Raw genomic sequence first — 25,418 nt, forward strand, 5'->3', positions numbered from 1 at the left:
AACTGCGAAACAAGCTGGCGTCGCGAGGCGAAGCTTCAGCGAAGCCACGCCGTTCTGACGCACACGGGCGTCAAATAGGGATCGCCAGCTGTTTTGCGCCTCTGTCAGCCTATTGGGCTGTTTAAAAAAATTAAACGGGTCGTGTCGTGCCGACGACCCTCGTGGCCCAGGGCTATTGGACCGGCACGCCAGGACCGGCCCATTTGGCCAGGTTTGGTTCAACCCCAGTTTTTTCTCACAGCAGAAAAAAAACAAATCGAAGCTGGACGGCATGTTTGGCTAGGTCAGCCGGGTGGACTCTTTTTCGTCCGTGTAAACATTGTGACGGCGTAATAAAAAGCTTTGAAGTTTGTTTAAAAAAAAAGCAGAAAAAAAAATCGAGGAAGACCAAGCAAAAAAAAATCCACCCCAACGCTGGCAGTTCAGCCCTCGAACACCGGAGAAAGCCAGCTCGTCGGAAGACCTTCGACCTCCCCCGCGATCTCGAGGGGCAATCAATCAATCCGGCCGTCGTTCGCACGGCCGCCGAACGCCGATTCGCCATGGCCGCGGCGGAATCGGCCGGCCTGCGGCGCGGGGCGGGGGCGCGGGCCCGGAGGAAGGCGAAGGAGGCGGCGGTGGGCGCCGCCGCTAGGGCGCTCTTCTACCCGACGCTGCTCTACAACGTGGTGAGGAGCAAGGTCCAGGCCGAGTTCCGGTGGTGGGACGAGGTCGATCAGGTGCGTGCGCTTCCGCCACCGTAGACCGCCTTTCCAGCAGACTTATCTTGATCTCAAGCGAGACAAGACCGAGACTACCTAGTGATTTGTCAGACGAGCAAGTAACTTCCGCCATCGCGGTGAACTTTTAGATGCAAACGCGTTATCATTTCGTCTTAGTTTAAATATAAGTAGTAACCTCTGTCTTGAATTGGAATGCATTATTTGGAGTGAGAAGAAACATTCATCTGAAATGTGTTAATCTATTTCGTAGGGCTGTCAGAGTTAGCAACTATGCTTCTTTGTTGGTACCAACTAGTATCAAGTAATATTTGTGAATACTGGCTTGAGCAGATTGGTTGGTAGGGGGGGGGGGGGGGGGGGATGATGTTGGTTCCGTTTTTCAGTCATTGTCAGAAATTGAAGAGTTACACTATTCGTGGGTCTGGTTTGATGTTTCCCAACAATTTCATAGTGTCAAGTTGTGTTTGACTTTATCACTGCTAATAGCTAGATCACAAATGTTTGCCTACCTGATGCAATTTTCTCTCTTAAAGCAAGAATGAACAGAAATCAGAATTCAGAAGCCAAACCAGAAATAGTCCTACCCGTTGTTAATGGCCGTTGTGCAATGGTGAAGTGAGAAACAAGCATTCTAACTTCAAATCTTGACTGGCTTAAGTTAATGTATATGGTACTTTTACATTTGGTCATTTGATTGCTGTTTATCATCAGTCTTAGTCACGGTTCTACATTGTGTCAGTTTCCTCATTCACACACTGATTGTTGTGATCATGACCATGGTATTTATTGCGGATTAGTTGCTGGTTCTGTGTACTTCTTTCCATGGATGTGGAGATCAAGATTTGGATGTACTCACATTTGCCTTTGGTTTTGCATTATGTGATAGTGAATTATAATGCAGTCTTTCTGTTTGAGTATTTATTTCATTAATGAGATTGAACCTATTACTAGTTTCTATGCTCTTATTCTATCTAACTGATAAAGATAAGATGAATAAGTCTCATTGATGTAAACATTTTCTCTTTACCAGCTCATTTTGCTTGGAGCTGTTCCATTCCGTAGGGATGTTACACACTTGCAGAAGCTTGGAGTACATGGCGTTGTAACCCTGAATGAACCATTTGAGACTTTAGTACCATCATCAGTATATAAGGCAAGTAACACACAAATAATTTTATTATATGTAAAAGATGAATAGCATTGTACAGAGCCTTTAACCCTTTATAATTGCACGGAATTTTATGTCCACACTCTAAGCATAATTGTTGCAATTGGAGTCATGACCAACTGGTATCCTTATGACATAAGTGCTCATATGTTAAAAATTTACAGTCGCGTGGAATTGATCACCTTCTTATTCCTACAAGAGATTATATGTTTGCTCCATCACTTGTGGATATTAGTCAAGCTGTTGATTTCATTCATAGTAAGTGAGCATCAGAGTTTGTCCAGATTAATTCTTATTAATTAAGAAAATATTTAGTTGATTATACAGAATCGATGATGAAGTTACTGGCCATCACATCACTTTCTGTTAGATATTAAGATTTTCAATGTTAACTTTTCATGCTTAATCAGGAAACGCATCTCGTGGGAAGATGACATATATTCACTGCAAAGCTGGAAGGGGACGGAGTACAACGATTGTCTTGTGATATCTGGTAAGTTGCTTATTCTTCTTTTAGAGAAACTATCATGTCAAACATTCAACTAAAAACTTAACATTCATAGTAGGCAAGGTTCCAAATTTGTGGTTTTCACTAAAATCACGGTTTTCACGCTTTCGGGGCGAGGACCCGGACTATTGCTAGCTATTTAGAACCTTATAGTGATAACAAAATTATCACATACCACTCATTTGGAATTAATTGTATTGTGCTTCAGTGGAAATTTTTATGCTCGATTTTTATCAGGTGAAGTACAAGAATATGACACCTACCACAGCATTTGAGCATGTGAGATCTAAAAGGGCTAGAGTGCTGCTGACCCGTTCCCAGAGGAAGGTACTGGACATATCCTAACTCATTTCTGAAATTACCAATTCATTGAACTAGCAATGTTTGGTTTTGTTGCTCTCCAGTTCTGTTGTTTCTTTGATGTGACAAGTTCCATATATTAAGTTACTGAGGGAGTACATTATACAGATCGACATAAGTTACCTGTGAGAGGTAGTTAGCAGTCAACATATAGGTGGTGATAGCTGATAACTAACTGAAACAGAAATTATGTTGCACTTTAGCGCCCTCTCCCATCATTTGGCACTTATCTTTGTTAAGGGGTTAGTTAAACTGGCTTCCATCAAGCACAAAGGGAACATCGCTGCCAGGAAATATGTTTGTTCTAACTCTTTGCATCTGGACCAATCACCTGCAGCCTATATGACATATGTAAAAAAATGATTCTTTTGTGGTTTGATCATTTAAAGATGATTAAACATGGAACTCATATCTAATCTGTAAATCAATGCTGCTACCTGTAAACTGCTTGGATCGTGACATGTTAGCCACTTTTATCATATAGCTGCACTAAATTTATATAATGTGGACTGTGGACCAAACTCACTCCCAGTGGGCCTAATCCAGCCCACTAATTACAGGACGAATTAAAAGATGAATTATCTGCTTTCCAGCGGCGCAATCACTGTAGAACTCCGAATTTCCGAGGTGGTCTTGAAAGAGAGGCAGCTCCTCATGTGCCCATGTTGGTCCCTTTGGTGGACGATGGTTTAAATTACATTAAATTAAATCAATGCCCGTCGAAAGTAGTTAAATATATGCCCTGATAATGGCAGGTGGTTCAAGAATTCAGTACGAAGGTCGCTGGAACAGCAGCAGCAACATCATCATCTCCATCAGGGGACGCGGTACCGCAAACTGAAGATGGCTCTGGTTTGCCAGGCGTAATCAGGGAGGATGCCAGCTCGCCTTCTCACAAGGCCACCCCATCAGGGCCAATGATGAAGAAGATGCTGGCATGCCTGCTTCCTTCCCCGATGCGATCTGGCGGCGACTCGCCGTCGCATGCCGACCTGCGGGCACCCTAGTGCCGTACCGGTCCCGGTCCCAATCTCAAGTGGTTCGTTGACGTGGAGCCGACGCGATTGATTCCTCTGCCGGAAGATCTTCCTAACCGCGCTGCTCATCCTGTTTCTCATGTGTTCTCACGTTGTTCTGTCTGGATCAAAGTTCGTTTGGTCCTTGCTCCCTGCATGCATTGTTGTTGGGGGCTGGTTCTGCATCTTGTTCTTGCCTGACTGCCCCTGTGTTTAAGTTTCTACAGGACCAGGATCTCTGATATATTTTTTTTAAAATAAAGTAGCAACTGTTTAAGGCCACCATACAACTTCTGCTGAAGACCAGCTGCGGAGTTTCGAGATTGGCGAGATCAGATAAGTTGCGGAGTTTCGAGATTGGCGAAATCGACAGTTTCCATAGGGAAAAGCTATGTAGAATTTTCTTGTGGATGGCAGCGCCCGGAATAACTTTTCTGCTTGAGTTGGACGCCGAATCTGTTGGGGGGAGAGAGTGAACCCCAGTTGAGATAGCAAAATCGGTGCTCCAGCCCTGCAAAGTTTCCTCCTGTCGCCGTCGGAATGCGGATCGCCTGATCGGATCGTAATTTAGGATCTGGATTGGCGATGAGTGGGGTCACCGACAAATCCCCAAAGCAAACGGTTCGGTTTTGCTTTTCTTCTCTTCTTCTTTTCTTTGATCATGGCTCCTTTTGTGGACTTAATTAGTAGTAGTAGCATTACGTCCGTACCAAAATGTAAGACATTTCTGTAGGCTAGTTTAGTCTACACAAAACATCTTATATTTTGACACGGAGACGGTGCTTTTGGACCGTCGCCATGTATAGATTTTTGATCAGTCGCCTGTTGGCACGGACCAACCTAAAACTATCGCACTTATCTCCAGCTCGCCAATGAGAACTATTCGAAGAAGTTGCACCCGTCCCCCACATGTTGCCGCTGTCATGTCAAATTGTTGGTTGGTCCTTCGACTAAGATTGTTCTTACGACATGCTATGGTGACGGATCAACTAATTTTCTATCCAGCTAAATATTGGCTAATGCTATTCAGTGACGTATTTTGTCCATCGAAAATTATGCCGTCGTTCCCTTTTGGATAATATATTCAGCGAGCAACACCTGGCGTGTTTCCAAATTCTTCGTAATGGGTAATTGTTCATCACAATTGACCAAAACTATCATTATTGACTTGTCAACCCCGTCCAAAGCTATGATTCATCACGGAACTGCGTGTCTACTACTACCATTCCATATGAACGTACTCCCTCTGTAAACTAATATAAGAGTGTTTAGATAACTAAAATAGTAATCTAAATGCTCTTATATTAGTTTACGGAGGGAGTAGAATACATTATGAAATGCATGGATTCTTTGTGGACAACCACGCCTTAAGGGTTTTGTTTACATAGTGACTATATGTTAAATAACACAAAAAAGGTACACTAGTCGACCTCCTCAAACGGCACATGCCCATCTTTGCACCGCCAACCATCTTTGACCATAACAATAACAAATGAACGCCGGATAAACTCCACAACACGTTGGTAATTAACACAGTAGGTTATCAAAACCGACCTAAAGTTATTTTAACCCACCAAAAGAAAACTATTGTAAATCAAAAAGATGGTTCTTGGAGGCGACCTTCGTCCCCTATGTTTGTGCCCGACCTTTTTACAGTTCTACTCTTTTTCTTCCCGACGATGCTCTTCCGCACCTACTTCTTCGTTCTTCCTTCTCGTATCGCACCCCTAAACTCCATTCTCTTGCGTCCTCCATGGGCATCCACCAAATTTCATCTACCCCGACCCGTCGACCACTTTGCTCCTTCGCCACTTTTACGTCCTCCTTGTGATGTGATCAAGATCCGTCGCCACCAATCCACCACAACCCATCATCATCATCTCAGGTGGCGTCAAACCGAGAGTAAGACTGGAATTCAAACATTCGCACGACAGACTTCTCAATAAAAAGAAAAAGGAAAAAAACACACTCCTTCCATTCTCTTACCGTCACAAAAAGCAATACTAATTCTTTTCTAGGTGAAAGGCAAAACAAAAAAGGTATGGTTTGTGAGGACCTCCCTCCCACACACACAATTAATATATTCCCCACCTCACCCCTCCCCAACCGTCACATCTTCGCACCGCAACTTTACACAGTGTCTGTTAAATAACACCAAAAATACAGTAATTGATTTCCTCAGACGCCACATTGCTCATCTTCACACTCCCAGTCATCTTTGACCACAACAATAACAAGTGAACATGGGCTAAACTCTACAACACATGGTAATAAACACAATGGGTTATGAAAACCAACCTAAATTAATTTAACCCATGAAAAGAAAACTATTGTTAATTAAAATGACTATTCTTTTTTTGGCAAAAAGAAGGGTCCAGAAGGACCCCGATGCTAATATCAAACATAAAACGATGATGCACAACATCTTACAACAAGACCCTTAACAAACAGGAAATAACAAACTGGCCCCTGAAGATCACAAAGAGGACCACAAACAACTGATGCAGATTGCAATCGGGTCTCAAGCCGCTCCTGCACAAACCAAGCCTCCCCGTCGTTGGGACGACACCACTTCGTACGACGAAACCTCCATGGCACCTTGCCATGGGCTTCATGCTGGAGCCGCACTGCCTCTCATTAGGCATCTTAACCAGGAGGAAGAAAGAAAGCCGCCATTCGGCCAAAAGATATGATGGTGAAACGAAGACGACTGGCAATCGACCACGAGTGCATATGCAAAGGCCTATCCATGAGAGCCACTGATGTTGTGCGTGAACCCAATCATAATGTCCTTCTCCTATAGCCCCTCCACCACCATATGACCTTGGAAGCATGGAACTTGTAGAGCCTCATCCAGACCTAGGAACCAGATAAGAAAAGAAAAAGGAAAAAGAAGGGATTCTGATCTACAAACCAGCAACACCAATCCTTCAACGGAACTGCTACCACCACACCAAGGATCCGAGAAGGCACCAGTTGTAGCCCGACAAAGGGCCTCATGTTTGCTCCCTTCAAGCCCTCTCGGGTCCTCGATCCCAACCACCATGGATGAGATGAAATGAAGGAGGAAGATAACCATATTTGGTTTATTTAGAAAAGGGATCTACTAAACCTACTGCTACTAAGCAACACGAGGACCCCTTTCCCTCACCTCCCCGGACGGCAAAGCCGCCAGATCCGAGAGAGAGATGGCTCAGTGAAGTAGGAAGAGGGGGGGGGGTGTAGGAAACGAGGCTGGGAGAAAAATATGATTGTTCTTGGAGGTGACCTTCGCCCCCTATGTTTGCGCACCACTCTTCTACCCTTCTTCTTCTTCCCGACGCCGCTCTTTTGTTACCTACTGTTTTTGTCTTCCTTCGTATCACACTCCTATAGTCTTTCTCGTGTCTCCTCTATAAGCATCCATCGAATTTCGCCCACCCCGGCCCATCGCCCACCTCGCTCTTTCACATGCTTCAGCTAAACATTCTCCTTCTGCCATCGTCGTAGACATCCGGTCACCACCGCAATCCACCACCATTGTCTTTGGTGAAGTCAAATCAAGAGTAAGACCGGAATTCAAATACCCACACAGTAAATTTCGAGCAAATTCCTCAACAATAATAAATAGAAAGAAAAAAACGAAACTCACTCCTCCAATTCTCTCACCACCACAAAAATCAATAATAATTCTTTTCCATTTCTAGTTTCTAGAAAAAACGTAAAAGGCAAAACGAAAAAGTAGGGTTTTCCACCCGGACCAGCCTCCCACACACACGCGGACGCAACCGATATATTCCCCCACCCCATCCCAGCCAGCCGTCAAAGCACGACACATCCAGGTCCAAGCAAAGCATCCCCAGCCGAGCCGAGACCGCGTGCGCTCCACGCAGCAGCCGCCCAGAGAAGTCGCCGCCGGAGAAGGAGGAGGATGTCGTGGCAGACGTACGTCGACGACCACCTGTGCTGCGAGATCGACGGCCAGCACCTCACCTCCGCCGCCATCCTCGGCCACGACGGCAGCGTCTGGGCCGAGTCCCCCAACTTCCCCAAGGTAAAAGGCCCCCCCTCCGCTCTCCCCGCTAGCCCGCTCCGTTTCGTTTCGACCATGGTTGACCCGCCGCGCTAGATCCGCGCGCGATCTGCCCCCCGCGCCCGGATCGGGACCGAGGCGAGGGAGATCCGGATCTCGGCCGACCCGAGCCGCGGATCTCGTGGCCTCCGTTGCGGCGGTGCCTGGCGCCCTTCCCGTGGTTGCTGCTGCTGGTGATTCGTGTGCGGGGGGGGGGGGGGGGGGGGGGGGGGTGTTGATGTGAATTATACGAGGCGTCCTGGCGTCCTGTGAGTTGAACGATGTGTCGCCGGTGGGATCGGATTCGTAGCCGGCCGTGTGACCCTACTCAACTTACGATCGAGGAGCTCATAGAAATCTCATAGTCGGGGTAGCTGCTGAAGGATAACCGGAGCACGGTATTGCAAATGTAAAATTTGCCTTTGCTGGACGAGAAACGCACTCCTGTCTTCGATTTATGGAGCCGCGTGTCCTTTGCGGCCATGAATCTGTGTTGCCTAGGTGTGCCTCATATTGTTTGACTGCTTGACTGGGAAAATTATTGTCAAGGAATGATGTAGCATTGCCTTAGTTTACTTTGACTGGTGGTTAAATCACGCTGTGCCGTATCATATCGTTGTATTGTATGGTGCTGGTGATAACTATACTGTCGTTTCAGAAGGTTCACAATTCACCATGAAAGCCTATTGTACCGTGTCGCGGGAGCTCATGTTTATTATGACTGTTTTATATTTTATTTTGCCTGCTCCATCTGAGCTTTCCCTTGTTTTCTGCTCTGGATGCTGCAGTTCAAGCCTGAGGAGATTGCTGGCATCGTTAAAGACTTTGAAGAACCTGGACACCTTGCACCAACTGGTCTTTTCCTTGGAGGCACAAAGTACATGGTCATCCAAGGTGAACCTGGGGTTGTCATCCGAGGAAAGAAGGTACTTTTCTTTTGAAAGAAACTGCCCGCAACGCATTGTGACTTCTCTCTGTAACACTCATGTTAGCTTTGCCCAGCAAACTGAATTAATTTATTCTGTTGGTACCGGTTGTTTTATGAATAATATGTTATTAAACCTCATTTTAGGAGCTACTATACTGCTGTACCCCCCAATTAGTGCAAGCGCGTTCATTAGATGAATGCTCTCACACATTATCCATTATAAACAGGACAACTCATGCTGCTTGATAATATCGTGACACCATAGCATGTACAAGCCTTGTATCTGTTAGCTCGTACATGCACATTTCCTCCTGTATTGTGTAGACTAAATGACTTGTAGTTGCTCTATCTTTCCCTGCATGCGTACCATCTATTAGTGGGTTTCCAGTCGACCGTATGGTGGTACTTATTTGCTGATATTCCGTAGTGCATTTCAGTTAATTTACACAAATCCATATGAAGTTACTTCTGTTACAGGGACTAGAGTAGAGAAGCAGTTGATTTGTTTTTTTCACTTAAGAGAAAGAGCTGGTTCTTACATGTTTCCCATGATGTTTCTTATAGGGCACCGGTGGCATTACTATCAAGAAGACCGGCATGGCCCTGATTCTTGGTATCTACGATGAGCCCATGACTCCTGGCCAGTGCAATTTGGTCGTGGAGAGGCTCGGCGACTACCTGGTCGAGCAGGGTTTCTAAGCCCGCCCTGATATGCTGTTATTTTGGTCGTCTGGGACTAAGTTTGCTCTACTGTGGGCTTTGCATCCATCTGCTTGGCGTACCGCATGATATATGCAGTGAATAATTTTAGCTTGGGGTTTGTCGGTTGGTGATGTGTCGAAGGGGAAAAATGGATTTACTATGTTTTCTTTTTAATGTTTGGCATCGCGTCGTATCAAACTCAGCCGCTCTTTCGCTGAGTAATGTACATTTGCCTGGTCATGGTAACTTGTGGGTTCTGCTGCTGCTTTATTGAAAGATGATTGCAATTTTAGTGACGTGCTTGCCTGGTTGTACTACTTTGTGCCGTTCCATTACAGTTGTCTGCCAGCAAGCGTCAATTTTCACATACTTTTATAGAAGAAGCCCATCTGGATGATGCACCAGAAATGTGCTCCTAACACTGGGCTGAGGCACCAGAAATTCGCTCCTGACAGGATTCAACACTGTACCACTGGCCCACTGCGTACCCTTGCCACTGGGCTGCAGCCAATTTCATTTGTCAGATCCACTCACCTAAGGGCCGACGATAGCTGCGCCTCCAGTTTGAAGTGCCGAGGATAGCTAGGGTTGAAAGTTTCCGGAGCTAGTTGTTTTGAAAAATTCTGGAGCTATTCCCTCCGTTCACAAATATGGGATGTTTCCGGGTTCACTAATAATCCAGCTATTGCTTCTGGCCGTCCGTTGTGGTTGTTTTGCAAAAACGGCCCTTGGTTTACATCAAATCAACCCGTAGTCTCTGTTTTAGTGGCACCACCCAGAGAAAATGTTTTGTTCTTACAAAAAGCCCCTACACTTTTTAGTATTCAACCCGCGATCCTTTACGTTGAACATAGACAACGCTCGAGCACAACTTTTGGATCGGGTCAACATGGCTGCTCGAGCAGCTGGCGGCAGCGTGGCGGCTCAATGCAGTACGGCGGCGACGGCTGGAGCTTGCAGGGGCCGGATCTGTACGCGGCAAGTGCTAGGGAGGCGAATCCGGAGGAAGGCGGCAAGGCGGCGAGGCAGGGGTCACCGGTGACGACGAAGAAGATAGGAGCGCGACTTTGATCAATGGAATTCGCGGCTGTAGGCAGAAAGGAGATATGGAGGTGAGGGAGAGAAGATGGGGAAAGGAGGGGTGGTGCGGCCATCAAGGAAGGAGGTCTCTATCCCATCACATCCGGAGTACTTAGTCGCAAGCGTCGTCAAGTCTACTCCGTCATCAAGCTCTCTTTGGCAAGGTGGCATCAAAGATTAGGACATCCATCGTCGATCATTGTTAAACAAGTAGTCAATAAAGGCGATCTTTTATTGTCACATAGTTCAGTTAATGAGTCTATTTGTGAAGGTTGTTAATGTGCCAAGAGTCACCAACTCCCTTATCCCAAGTCGAATAGTGTATCTCATGCTTCTTTAGAACTTTTTCAGTGATGTATGGGTCATGCCAGAGATTCTTTCGGAGAAAAAAAAATTATGTCAGTTTCATTAATGACTATAACAAGTTTATCTGGATTTATTTGCTCAAGAATAAATCTGATGTTTTCTCTGTTTTTCAAGAGTTCTAAAGACTTATTGAACGACACTTTGATCGAAATTTTTTAACAGTCCAAAGTGATTGGGGCGGGGAGTATGAAAAAATCAACTCTTTTTTCGTAGCATAGGTATTGAACATCATGTATCTTGCCCTCATGCTCACCAACAAAACGGCTCCGCTGAGCGGAAACATCGCCACATTGTTGAAGTTGGTCTATCTCTTCTTGCTCATGCATCTATGCCTCTCAAGTATTAGGATGAAGCATTCATTGCTGCCACCTATCATATAAATCATCTTTCTAGTAAAGTTATTGGCAACACCACTTCATTGGAGCGTCTGTATCATCAAAAACCTGACTACAATTCTCTCAAAATATTTGGGTGTGCCTGCTATCCCAATCTACGTCCATACAATCGCCATAAACTTGAGTTTCGTTCCACTCAATGTGCGTTTATTGGCTATAGCAATATTCATAAAGGATACAAATGTCTAGAAGTTGCAACTGGACGGATCTATATTTCTCGAGATGTTGTTTTTGATGAAACCGTCTTTCCGTTTGCCAAACTTCATCCAAATGCTGGAGCCCTTCTTCGTGCTGAAATAGCACTCCTTTCAGATCACGGGGGTGAATTAAATAAAACTGGATGTGTGCAAAATTCCATCGATAATAGTGGTTCTGTTGATGTATATGTAGGATTGGGCCATCATTTAATGTGTGTAGGAAAAGACAGGAATGGCACAGAACACGAGGCGGATTCAGCTGGCAGCAGCAGCGCGCGATCCGACGCTGATTCGCGCGCTAGCCCTGCTCCTGTTGTCACGCGATCCGAATGAAGGAAATATGCCCTAGAGGCAATAATAAAGTTATTATTTATTTCCTTATATCATGATAAAAGTTTATTATTCATGCTAGAATTGTATTAACCGGAAACTTAGTACATGTGTGAACACATAAACAAACAAAGTGTCACTAGTATGCCTCTACTTGACTAGCTCGTTGAATTAAAGATGGTTAAGTTTCCTAGCCATAGACATGAGTTGTCATTTGATTAATGGGATCACATCATTAGAGAATGATGCGATTGACTTGACCCATTCCGTTAGCTTAGCACGATGATCGTTTAGTTTGTTGCTACTGCTTTCTTCATAACTTATACATGTTCCTCTGACTATGAGATTATGCAACTCCCGAATACCGGAGGAACACTTTGTGTGCTACCAAACGTCACAACGTAACTGGGTGATTATAAAGGTGCTCTATAGGTGTCTCTGATGGTACTTATTGAGTTGGCATAGATCGAGATTAGGATTTGTCACTCCGATTGTCAGAGAGGTATCTCTGGGGCCCTCTCGGTAATGCACATCACTATAAGCCTTGCAAGCAATGTGACTAATGAGTTAGTTGCGGGATGATGCATTACGGAACGAGTAAAGAGACTTGTCGGTAACGAGATTGAACTAGGTATTAAGATACCGACGATCGAATCTCGGGCAAGTAACATACCGATGACAAAGGGAACAACGTATACCGTTATGCGATTTGACCGATAAAGATCTTCGTAGAATATGTAGGAGCCAATATGAGCATCTAGGTTCCGCTATTGGTTATTGACCGGAGATGAGTCTCGGTCATGTCTACATAGTTCTCGAACCCGTAGGGTCCGCACGCTTAACGTTCGATGATGATCGGTATTATGAGTTTATGTGTTTTGATGTACCAAAGGTTGTTCGGAGTCCCGGATGAGATCAGGGACATGAAGAGAAGTCTCAAAATGTTCAAGACATAAATATCGATATATTGGAAGGCTATATTCGGACATCGGAAAGGTTCTAAGTGGTTCGGGTATTTATCGGAGCACCGGAGAGCTACGGGAATTCGTCGGGGAGTATATGGGCCTTATTGGGCTTTAGGGGAAAGAGAGAGGGGAGGCTGCACGCCCCCAAGGCCTAGTCCGAATTGGACTAGGGGGAGAGGCAGTGCCCCATCCTTCCTTCTCTTCTCTTTTCCCTTTCCTTCTCTCCTACTCCTACTACATGGAAGGGGGGGGGGAATCCTACTCCCGGTGGGAGTAGGACTCCCCAGGGCGCGCCATAGTAGAGGGCCGGCCCTCCCCCTCCTCCACTCCTTTATATACGGGGGAGGGGGGCACCCCATGGACACACAAGTTGATCAGTTGATCTTTTAGACGTGTGCGGTGCCCCCTCCACCACAATCCACCTCGATCATTTCGTAGCGGTGCTTAGGCGAAGCCCTACGTCGGTAACATCATCATCACCGTCATCACGCCATCATGCTGACGGAACTCTCCCTCGAAGCTCTGCTGGATCGGAGTTCGTGGGACGTCATCGAGCTGAACGTGTGCTGAACTCGGAGGTGTCTTATGTTCGGTACTTGGATCGGTCGGATCGTGAAGACGTACGACTACATCAACCGCGTTCTCATAATGCTTCCGCTTACAATCTACGAGGGTACGTGGACGACACTCTCCCCTCTTGTTGCTATGCATCACCATGATCTTGCGTGTGCGTAGAATTTTTTTTGAAATTACTACGTTCCCCAACAGTGGCATCCGAGCCAGGTTTATGCGTAGATGTTATATGCACGGGTAGAACACAAAGGAGTTGTGGGCGTGGGTATATACATATTGCTTGCCGTCACTAGTTGATTCTTGATTCAGCGGCATTGCTGGATGAAGCGGCCCAGACCGACATTACGTGTACGCTTACGCGAGACTGGTTCTACCGACGTGCTTCACACACAGGTGGCTAGTGGGTGTCTGTTTCTCCAGCTTTAGTTGAATCGGATTCAATGAACATGGTTCTTTCTGAAGATCAAAAAGCAATCACTATACCGCGTTGTGGTTTTTGATGTGTAGTAAGAACGGTTCTTGCTCAGCCCGTAGCTGCCACGTAAAACTTGCAACAACAAAGTAGAGGACGTCTAACTTGTTTTTGCAGGGCATGTTGTGATGTGATATGGTCAAGACGTGATGAGATATTGATACGTCTCCGTCGTATCTACTTTTCCAAACACTTTTGCCCTTATTTTGGACTCTAACTTGCATGATTTGAATGGAACTAACCCGGACTGACACTATTTTTAGCAGAATTACCATGGTGTTATTTTTGTGCAGAAATAAAAGTTCTCGGAATGACCTGAAAATCAACGGAGATTATTTTTGGAATATATAAAAAATACTGGCGAAAATATCCACGCCAGGGGGCCCACACCCTATCCACGAGGGTGGGGGGCACGCCCCCTGCCTTGTGGGCCCCCTAACGCTCCACCGACCTCAACTCCAACTCCATATATTCGTGTTCGGGGAGAAAAAAATCAGAGAGAATGGTTCATCGCGTTTTACGATACGGAGCCGCCGCCAAGCCCTAAACTCTCTCGGGAGGACTGATCTGGAGTCCGTTCGGGGCTCCGGAGAGGGGAATCCGTCGCCATCGTCATCATCAACCTTCCTCCATCACCAATTTCATGATGCTCACCGCCGTGTGTGAGTAATTCCATCGTAGGCTTGCTGGACGGTGATGGGTTGGATGAGATTTATCATGTAATCGAGTTAGTTTTGTTAGGGTTTGATCCCTAGTATCCACTATGTTCTGAGATTGATGTTGCTATGACTTTGCTATGCTTAATGCTTGTCACTAGGGCCCGAGTGCCATGATTTCAGATCTGAGCCTATTATGTTTTCATCAATATATGAGAGTTCTTGATCCTATCTTGCAAGTCTATAGTCACCTATTATGTGTTATGATCCGTTAACCCCGAAGTGACAATAATCGGGATACTTATCGGCGATGACCGTAGTTTGAGGAGTTCATGTATTCACTATGTGTTAATGCTTTGGTCCGGTACTCTATTAAAAGGAGGCCTTAATATCTCTTAGTTTCCAATAGGACCCCGCTGCCACGGGAGGGTAGGACAAAAGATGTCATGCAAGTTCTTTTCCATAAGCACGTATGACTATATTCGGAATACATGCCTACATTACATTGATGAACTGGAGCTAGTTCTGTGTCACCCTATGTTATGACTGTTACATGATCGATCACATCCGGCATAATTCTCCATCACCGATCCAATGCCTACGAGCTTTTCCTATATTGTTCTTTGCTTATTTACTTTTTCGTTGCTACTGTTACAATCACTATAAAACCCCAAAATATTACTTTTGCTATCGTTACCACTACTATCATATTACTTTGCTACTAAATACCTTGCTGCAAATATTAAGTTTCCAGGTGTGGTTGATTGATAACTCAGCTGCCAATACTTGAGAATATTCTTTGGCTCCCCTTGTGTCGAATCAATAAATTTGGGTTGAATACTCTACCCTCGAAAACTATTGCGATCCCCTATACTTGTGGGTTATCAAGAACATTTTCTGGCGCCGTTGCCGGGGAGCATAGCTCTATTATTTGAGTCACTTGGGATTTATATCTGCTTATCATTATGAAGAACTTGAAAGATCAAAGAATCAAGATTTTTTCCCTCAACTACGAGGAGAGGTAAGGAACCGCCATCTAGCTCTGCACTTGATTCACCTTCTGTTTTGAGTAAGCCGGCGACACCTAAACCTGCTTCTGCTATTAATTTTGATATGTCGCATGTTATTGATGATGTCACTTCTGCTATGCATGATACTTATGATGAAACTACTTCTATGCTTGATAATACTGTGCCACTTGGTGAATTTCTTGATGAACAACTTGCTAGGGCTAGAGAGAATGAAATTATTGAAAGTGATGATGAAGATTCTCCCCTAGATATGAATTGCCTATTGTTCCTAAGGGTTATGTTATGGATGAAGAATCTGCTAGAGACTTTCTTGCCTGCAATGATAGAAGTGATCTTAAGAAACTATTAGCTAAGCCGAAAGAAAAATCTCTAAATGCTAGAATGAAATATGATCCTGCTTATGCTACTTCACCTATCTTTATTACTGATAAGGATTATGATTTCTCTGTCGATCCTGAGTTAATTACTTTGGTTGAATCTGATCCTTTCTATGGCTATGAATCTGAAACTGTTGTGGCACATCTTACTAAATTAAATGATGTAGCTACCCTGTTCACTAATGATGAGAAAACTCGCTATTATTATATCCTTAAATTATTTCCTTTCTCATTAAAGGGTGATGCTAAGATATGGTTTAATTCTCTTGATCCTAGCTGTGTGCGTAGTCCCTAGGATATGATTTACTACTTCTCTGCTAAATATTTCCCTGCTTATAAGAAACAATCTGCTTTGAGGGAAATATATAATTTTGTGCAAATTGAAGAAGAGAGTCTCCCACAAGCTTGGGGGAGGCTTCTCCAATTACTTAATGCTTTGCCTGATCATCCTCTCAAGAAAAATGAGATACTTGATATCTTTTATAATGGACTAACCGATTCTTCCAGAGATTACCTGGATAGTTGTGCTGGTTGTGTTTTCAGAGAAAGAACAGTTGATCAAGCTGAATTGCTATTGAATAATTTGTTGACTAATGAAAATAATTGGGCACTTCCTGAACCAACTCCTAAGCCAACTCCGAAGAAAAGGGGTATTGTATTTCTCAGTCCTGAAGATATGCAAGAGGCAAAGAAATCAATGAAAGAAAAAGGTATAAAAGCTGAAGATGTTAAGAATTTACCTCCTGTTGAAGAAATACATGGTCTTAATTCATCACCTAGAAATACACGGTCTCGTTAACCCGACACAGGTAGTAAAGGTAAATTCTCTCTATAGATATGATAAAGCTGAAATCCCTCCTGCTAAGTTTGCTAGCCAATGTTTGGATGAATTTGATAACTTTATGGTTAAGCAAGAATATTTTAATGCTTATTTTGGTAGACAACTGAAACACAATGCTTATATGATTGAACACTTGAGTGATTATATGGATAATGTTAAAGGTGAACTTAAACTTATTAGTAAACATGCTTCTATGGTTATCACTCAAGTAGAACAAGTACTTAAAGCTCAGAATGATTTGCTCAATGAATTGAATAGTAAGAATAATGACTTTGCTGTTAGAGTTGCAACTAGAGGAGGTAAAGTGACTCAGGAACCTTTGTATCCTGAGGGCCACCCTAAGAGAATTGAGCAGGATTCTCAGAGAAATAACGTTGATGCACCTAGCCCTTCTAAAAGGAAGAGAAAGAAAAATGATAGGACTTTGCATGCTTCTAGTGAACCTGTTATTGACACACCTGAGAATCCCAATGATATTTCTATTTCTGATGCTGAAACACAATCTGGTAATGAACATGAACCTAGTGATAAAGTTAATGATGATGTTCATGTTGATGTTCAACCTAGCAATAATAATGAGGTAGAAATTGAACCTCCTGTTGATCTTGATAACCCACAATCAAAGAATCAACGTTATGAAAAGAGAGACTTTGTTGCTAGGAAGCACGGTAAAGAAAGAGAACCATGGGTTCAGAAACGCATGCCTTTTCCTCCTAAACCATCCAAGAAAAAGGATGATGAGGATTTTGAGCGCTTTGCTGAAATGATTAGACCTATCTTTTTGCGTATGCGTTTGACCGATATGCTTAAAATGAATCCTTATGCTAAGTATATGAAGGATATAGTTACAAATAAGAGAAAGATACCGGAAGCTGAAATTTCCACCATGCTTGCTAATTATACCTTTAAGGGTGGAATACCAAAGAAACTTGGAGATCCAGGAGTACCAACTATACCATGCTCCATTGAAAGAAACTATGTTAAAACTGCTTTATGTGATCTTGGAGCCGGTGTTAGTGCTATGCCTCTCTCTTTATATCGTAGACTTGATTTGAATAAGTCGACACCTACTGAAATATCTTTGCAAATGGCTGGTAAATCAACTACTATACCTGTCGGTATTTGTGAGGATGTGCCTGTTGTGGTTGCAAACGCTACTATTTTAACGGACTTTGTTATTCTTGATATTCCCGAGGACGATAGTATGTCTATTATTCTTGGGAGACCCTTTTTGAATACTGCAGGGACTGTTATTGATTGCACCAAAGGCAATGTCACTTTTCATGCTAATGGTAATAAGCATACCGTACACTTTCCGAGGAAACAACCTCAAGTCCACAATATCAATTTTATTGGAAAAATTTCAACAATCACTATTAGAGGTTTTGAATTTCCTCTTCCCACTGTCAAGAAGAAATATGATATTCTTATTGTTGGGGACATGCATATCCCCATTGAGGTAACCAAGTGTTATTCGAAAATTCTCCAGCTTCATGTTATTCGAAATGAGTTTGTTAACAAGACCTGATCAACCTTGTTAGTGGATTCCTTTTGATGAGCATGAGATGGATGAATTTAGAAAACACAACTCTTTGTACCTCTTTTTACTTTCTGTTATTTATATTAAATGAAGAGATTTTTGAGGGGCTCATCGAGCCAAAGCTCGAAGGATAAACAAAGTGAAGAGAACAAGAAGCCCAAGTATAATCTCCCTCGCACCGTGGAGGTTCGGCCGTGTGAATGGCCTTGTGATGATTTCTTGAGAGCAGCCGGGATTTATGATGATTTCTATGAGTTGGCTGAGAATGCAGGCCTCACTGCCTTCCTCCATAACCAACACGAACAGTATGTCTTACTCACCAATATCTTTGTGTAAAACTTTCATTTCCATGCTAGGAGCTCACCACCTTCGGTGGAATTTTATTTATATGATGAGCATAAGGAGATGTCACTTCGTGATTTTTGTCGGGTTTGTTTGATCCCTTTTGAGGGCAGTGTAGAGGAACCACATCGTGACGATGTGGAAGGGTTTATTGATACAATTGCTATAGGGGAAACGGGAAAGGTTTCCGATGTAAGAATTACTAGCATACAATTCCCTATTTTACGTTACTTTGCAATATTTGCTAGTAGATGCTTAATTGGTCGCGGAAACTGTGGCAACCATAATGCCCCTGATATTGTTATTTTGTGCCATGCCTTGTTCCGTGATGACACATTTAGTATGAGCGCTATTGTTACAAAGCGGTTAAATCTTAACCGTACTAAGGGCCCCATCTTGGGAGGTATCTTCGCGTCGCGCCTCGCTGCACATTTTAACATACCTATTAGACATTATGAGAAGGAAGAGAAGTTGTTGCCTCCTGTTTTTCTAGACTATAAGAGTATGGTAGCACATGATTTTATCATTAAGAATAAGGAAAAGATGCTTAAGTACAAGCTGATATTTGATAAAAATCACCCTGAGACTATTAATTTGCCCGCTCCTTCCTTATTTGACTTGTCTGCAGGCAAGTACCTTGTTCTGCCGGAGGCCATTCACGCCTACCGAAACCCCACACCAGCTACAGAGCCAGAGTCGGAACCACAATTTGATCCTCATCGGCAGTCTGTTTATCAGTGGAATCCAGAAGAGATCGCCAACCAGTGGCACCAGGGGGATCCTTCTCAGTACGACCCCAACTATAACTTTGGATATCCGCCAGGCCAGCCATGGCCATAGACCAACTTAGGACAAAAGCCTAACCTTGGGGGAGTACGTACTTCTCACCGACATTACATTCATGTTCACACACTCATGCTAGTTGTTGGTGCTCATACTTTTTCATTGTAATATCCATGCTAGTTTATTTCCCTTTTTATGCTTTCTTCTTGTGTGTTTGATAAACTTAAGAAAAAAACCAAAAAAAATTAGTTGTACCTTTTAGTTATTTTACTTTTCATGCTGTAGTAGTAATAATTAAAAGAAAACCCAAAAATATTTCTCGTTCTTCTTTTGCTTGTTGGGAGCTTTCTCGTGTAAATATTTTTATTTATTTTCTTGTTCTTTGGGGGTCGAGAGAGAAGACCATAATGAAAATGTTGAGTGGCTCTCATATGCATTATTGTTGATCTAACAAAGAGCCCATATTACCTTGTCTTCTCTCTTGAATTGAATGCTTGCAGATTCCAGCTTAGTCCAATGCACGTACACTATTATTATTATCCACACTATTCGATCGTGCAAGTGAAAGGCAATAATGATGATTATATGATGAACTTATTGAGATGAGAAAAGCTAGTATGAACTCTACCTCTCTCGTTTTTGTAAATATGATTAGTTCATCGTTCCTGATTCAGCCTATTATGAATAAACATGTTTGCAATGACAATTAGAGATTGTAGTTGCTTATGCCATACTTAATTAGCTAGGAGCTTATAATGGTTTACCTTGCGTGCCAACATGCTATTAAAATGGTTGGGATGTGGTATGATAGGGTGGTATCCTCCTTTCAACGATTCGAGTGGCTTGACTTGGCACATGTTCACGCATGTAGTTGAAACAAAATCAACATAGCCTCTATGATATTTATGTTCATGGTGCATTATATCCTACTCATGCTTGCATTCGGTGTTGACTAATTTTAATGCATATTCATGACTGTTGTCGCTCTCTAGCCGGTCGCTTCCCAGTCTTTTTCTAGCCTTCACTTGTACTAAGCGGGAATACTGCTTGTGCATCCAACTCCATAAACTCCAAAGTTGTTCCATATGAGTCCACCATACCTACCTATATACGGTATCTACCTGCCGTTCCAAGTAAATTTGTATGTGCCAAACTCTAAACCTTCAAATAAACATTCTGTTTTGTATGCTCGAATAGCTCATGTATCAACTAGGGCTGTCTGTATCTTCCATGCTAGGCGGGTTATTCTCAAGAGGAGTGGACTCCGCTCCTCACTCACGAGAAAATGGCTGGTCACCGGGATGCCCAGTCCCATGCTTTAGGCAAATCAAATCGAAATAACCTCAAACAAAACTCCCCCAGGACTCTTGTTAGTTGGAGGCACTCGTTTTTCGAGCAAGCCATGGATTGATGCTTGTTGGTGGAGGGGGAGTATAAACTTTACCATTCTGTTTGGGAACCGCCTATAATGTGTGTAGCATGGAAGATATCGAGATATCTCAGTTGTTATGTTGACAATGAAAGTATACCGCTTAAAATATTATTCATATCTATTTCAAAACCAAGCTCTGGCACCTCTACAAATCCCTGCTTCCCTCTGCGAAGGGCCTATCTATTTACTTTTATGTCGAGTCATCATCCTCTTATTAAAAAACACTAGTTGGAGAGCACCGCTGTCATTTGCATCCATTATTGTTAGTTTACATTGAGTATGACTTGACTGGACCTCTTTTACCATGAATTACAATGTCTAGTCGGTCCTTGATCTTTAAAGGTGCTCTGCATTTATGTTCTGCGGTCTCAGAAAGGGCTAGCGAGATACCATCTTGTTATATCATATTATGATTGTTTTGAGAAAGTGTTGTCATCCGAGATTTATTATTATTGCTCGCTAGTTGATTATGCCATTGATATGAGTAAACATGAGACCTAAATGTTATTGTGAATGTGGTTAGTTCATAATCTTTGCTGAAAACTTAAATGCTGGCTTTACATATTTACAACAACAAGAGCAAACAGAGTTATTATGATTGTTTTGAGAAAGTGTTGTCATCCGAGATTTATTATTATTGCTCGCTAGTTGATTATGCCATTGATATGAGTAAACATGAGACCTAAATGTTATTGTGAATGTGGTTAGTTCATAATCTTTGCTGAAAACTTAAATGCTGGCTTTACATATTTACAACAACAAGAGCAAACAGAGTTTGTAAAAGTTTTTCTTTATCACTTTCAGTTTATCAACTGAATTGCTTGAGGAAAAGAAAAGGTTTAAGCTTGGGGGAGTTGATACGTCTCCATCGTATCTACTTCTCCAAACACTTTTGCCCTTGTTTTGAACTCTAACTTGCATGATTTGAATGGAACTAACCCGGACTGACGCTGTTTTCAGCAGAATTGCCATGGTGTTATTTTTGTGCAGAAATAAAAGTTCCTGGAATGACATGAAAATCAACGGAGATTATTTTTGGAATATATAAAAAATACAGGCGAAAAGATCCATGTCAGGGGGCCCACACCCTGCCACGAGGGTGGGGGGCGCGCCCTACCCCCCTGGGCGCGCCCCCTGCCTCGTGGGCCCCGTGACGCTCCACCGACCTCAACTCCAACTCCATAAATTCGTGTTCGGGGAGAAAAAAATCAGAGAGAATGATTCATCGCATTTTACGATACGGAGCCGCCGCCAAGCCCTAAACTCTCTCGGGAGGACTGATCTGGAGTCCGTTCGGGGCTCCGGAGAGGGGAATCCGTCGCCATCGTCATCATCAACCTTCCTCCATCACCAATTTCATGATTCTCACCGCCGTGTGTGAGTAATTCCATCGTAGGCTTGCTGGACGGTGATGGGTTGGATGAGATTTATCATGTAATCGAGTTAGTTTTGTTAGGGTTTGATCCCTAGTATCCACTATGTTCTGAGATTGATGTTGCTATGACTTTGCTATGCTTAATGCTTGTCACTAGGGCCCGAGTGCCATGATTTCAGATCTGAGCCTATTATGTTTTCATCAATATATGAGAGTTCTTGATCCTATCTTGCAAGTCTATAGTCACCTATTATGTGTTATGATCCGTTAACCCCGAAGTGACAATAATCGGGATACTTATCGGCGATGACCGTAGTTTGAGGAGTTCATGTATTCACTATGTGTTAATGCTTTGGTCCGTACTCTATTAAAAGGCGACCTTAATATCCCTTAGTTTCCAATAGGACCCCGCTGCCACGGGAGGGTAGGACAAAAGATGTCATGCAAGTTCTTTTCCATAAGCACGTATGACTATATTCGGAATACATGCCTACATTACATTGATAAACTGGAGCTAGTTCTGTGTCACCCTATGTTATGACTGTTACATGATCGATCGCATCCGACATAATTCTCCATCACCGATCCAATGCCTACGAGCTTTTCCTATATTGTTCTTCGCTTATTTACTTTTCCGCTGCTACTGTTACAATCACTATAAATCCTAAAAATATTACTTTTGCTACCGTTACTTTTTTTATCGTTACCACTACTATCATACTACTTTGCTACTAAATACCTTGCTACAGATATTAAGTTTCCAGGTGTGGTTGAATTGATAACTCAGCTGCTAATACTTGAGAATATTCTTTGGCTCCCCTTGTGCCGAATCAATAAATTTTGGGTTGAATACTCTACCCTCGAAAACTGTTGCGATCCCCTGTACTTTTGCGTTATCAGATATAAATTGTTGTATGAGATTATCATGTTTTGTTGAAGTTATCGGCAACTGGCGGAAGCCTTATGGTTGTCTATTTATTGCATAAGATGCAAGTGCCATGTAATTGCTTTACTTTATCGCTATGCGATAGTATAGTTGCAAAAGCAATAGTTGGCGAGACGACCATGTGATGACACATTGATAAAGATCAAGATGATGGAGATCATGGTGTCATGCCGGTGACGATAGAGATCATGACGGTACTTTGGAGATGGAGATCAAAGGCGCAAGATGATCATGGCCATATCATGTCACCTATTTTGATTGCATGTGATGTTTATCCTTTATGCATCTTATTTTGCTTAGTTCGGCAGTAGCATTATAAGATGATCTCTCACTAAATTTCAAGGTATAAGTGTTCTCCCTAAGTATGCACCGTTGCGACAGTTCGTCGTGCCGAGACACCACGTGATGATCGGGTGTGATAAGCTCTACGTTCAAATACAATGGGTGCAAGCTAGTTTTGCACACGCGGAATACTCGGGTTAAACTCGATGAGCCTAGCATATGTAGATATGGCCTCGGAACACTGGAGACCGAAAGGTCGAGCGTGAATCATATAGTAGATATGATCAACATAGTGATGTTCACCATTGAAAACTACTCCATCTCACATGATGATCGGACATGGTTTAGTTGATTTGGATCACGTGATCATTTAGATGACTAGAGGGATGTCTATCTAAGTGGGAGTTCTTAAGTAATATGATTAATTGAACTTTAATTTATCATGAACTTAGTCCAGATAGTATTTGCATAACTATGTTGTAGATCAATAGCTCGCGATGTAGCTCCCCGTTTATTTTGATATGTTCCTAGAGAAAAACTAAGTTGAAAGATATTAGTAGCAATGATGCGGATTGGATCCGTGATCTGAGGATTATCCTCATTGCTGCACAGAAGAATTATGTCCTTGATGCACCTCTAGGTGAAAGACCGATTGCAGGAGCAGATGCAGACGTTATGAACGTTTGGCGAGCTCGATATGATGACTACTTGATAGTTTAGTGCACCATGCTTTACGGCTTAGAATCGAGGCTTCAAAGTCGTTTTGAACGCCAAGGGAGCATATGAGATGTTCCAAGAGTTGAAATTAGTATTTCTGACTCATGTCCATGTCGAAAGGTATGAGACCTTTGACAAGCAACTTGCCTACAAGATGGAGGAGAATAGCTCAGCTAGTGAGCATGTGCTCAGAATGTCTGAGTACTACAATCACTTGAATCAAGTGGGAGTTGTGATGGGTACTTGGTATGTCTTGACTTGGTGTAGATCTCCCCGACAACGGCGCCAGAAATCCTTCTTGCTACCTCTTGAGCACTGCGTTGGTTTTCCCTTGAAGAGGAAAGGGTGGTGCAGTAAAGCAGCGTAAGTATTTCCCTCAGTTTTTGAGAACCAAGGTATCAATCCAGTAGGAGACCACGCGCGAGTCACCTCGTACCTACACAAACAAATAAGAACCTCACAACCAACGCGATAAAGGGGTTGTCAATCCCTTCACGGCCACTTACAAGAGTGAGATCGGATAGAGATGATAATAATAAGATAAGTATTTTTGGTATTTTTATGATATAAATTGAAAGTAAAGATTGCAAAATAAAATAGATTGGAAACTTGTATGATGGAAAATAGACCCGGGGGCCATAGGTTTCACTAGTGGCTTCTCTCAAGATAGCATAAGTATTACGGTGGGTGAACAAATTACTGTCGAGCAATTGATAGAAAAGCGAATAATTATGAGAATATCTAGGCATGATCATGTATATAGGCTTCACGTCCGTGATAAGTAGACCGACTCCTGCCTGCATCTACTACTATTACTCCACACATCGACCGCTTGAAGGAAATATGCCCTAGAGGCAATAATAAAGTTATTATTTATTTCCTTATAATCATGATAAATGTTTATTATTCATGCTAGAATTGTATTAACCGGAAACATAATACATGTGTGAATACATAGACAAACAAAGTGTCACTAGTATGCCTCTACTTGACTAGCTCGTTAATTAAAGATGGTTTTGTTTCCTAACCATGAACAATGAGTTGTTATTTGATTAACGAGGTCACATCATTAGTTGAATGATCTGATTGACATGACCCATTCCATTAGCTTAGCACCCGATCGTTTAGTATGTTGCTATTGCTTTCTTCATGACTTATACATGTTCCTATGACTATGAGATTATGCAACTCCCGTTTGCCGGAGGAACACTTTGGGTGCTACCAAACGTCACAACATAACTGGGTGATTATAAAGGAGCATTA

At 43.0% G+C, this 25,418-nt stretch overlaps 2 protein-coding genes across 6 annotated transcripts; both read left to right on the forward strand.

Moving 5' to 3' along the window:
• Positions 1-363: 363 nt before the first annotated feature.
• LOC147958047 (phosphatidylglycerophosphate phosphatase PTPMT2-like) lies at positions 364-4,742 on the forward strand. Of its 5 annotated transcripts, none has more exons than XM_087536654.1 (6): positions 364-719; positions 1,753-1,875; positions 2,055-2,148; positions 2,301-2,383; positions 2,636-2,725; positions 3,319-4,742. In XM_087536654.1, exons 1-4 carry the CDS (start codon positions 543-545, stop codon positions 2,375-2,377), a joined length of 471 nt encoding a protein of 156 aa, XP_087392780.1. In that variant the 5' UTR covers positions 364-542; the 3' UTR covers positions 2,378-2,383; positions 2,636-2,725; positions 3,319-4,742. The 5 variants fall into 5 exon arrangements, with proteins under 5 accessions (XP_087392780.1, XP_087392779.1, XP_087392781.1 ...); XM_087536653.1 differs by having other exon boundaries at positions 3,514-4,742; XM_087536655.1 differs by having other exon boundaries at positions 3,305-3,507.
• A 2,809-nt stretch (positions 4,743-7,551) lies between these two features.
• Positions 7,552-9,751, forward strand: LOC147958048 (profilin-1). The gene is made up of 3 exons (XM_087531914.1): positions 7,552-7,807; positions 8,614-8,751; positions 9,318-9,751. The coding sequence occupies exons 1-3, from the start codon at positions 7,685-7,687 to the stop codon at positions 9,450-9,452; spliced, it is 396 nt and encodes a 131-aa protein (XP_087388040.1). The 5' UTR covers positions 7,552-7,684; the 3' UTR covers positions 9,453-9,751.
• The last annotated feature ends 15,667 nt before the right edge of the window (positions 9,752-25,418 follow it).

Source organism: Triticum urartu, chromosome 7A (assembly GCF_056163025.1).
Source record: "Triticum urartu cultivar PI428250 chromosome 7A, HENAU_Tu73, whole genome shotgun sequence".
NCBI lineage: Eukaryota > Viridiplantae > Streptophyta > Magnoliopsida > Poales > Poaceae > Triticum > Triticum urartu.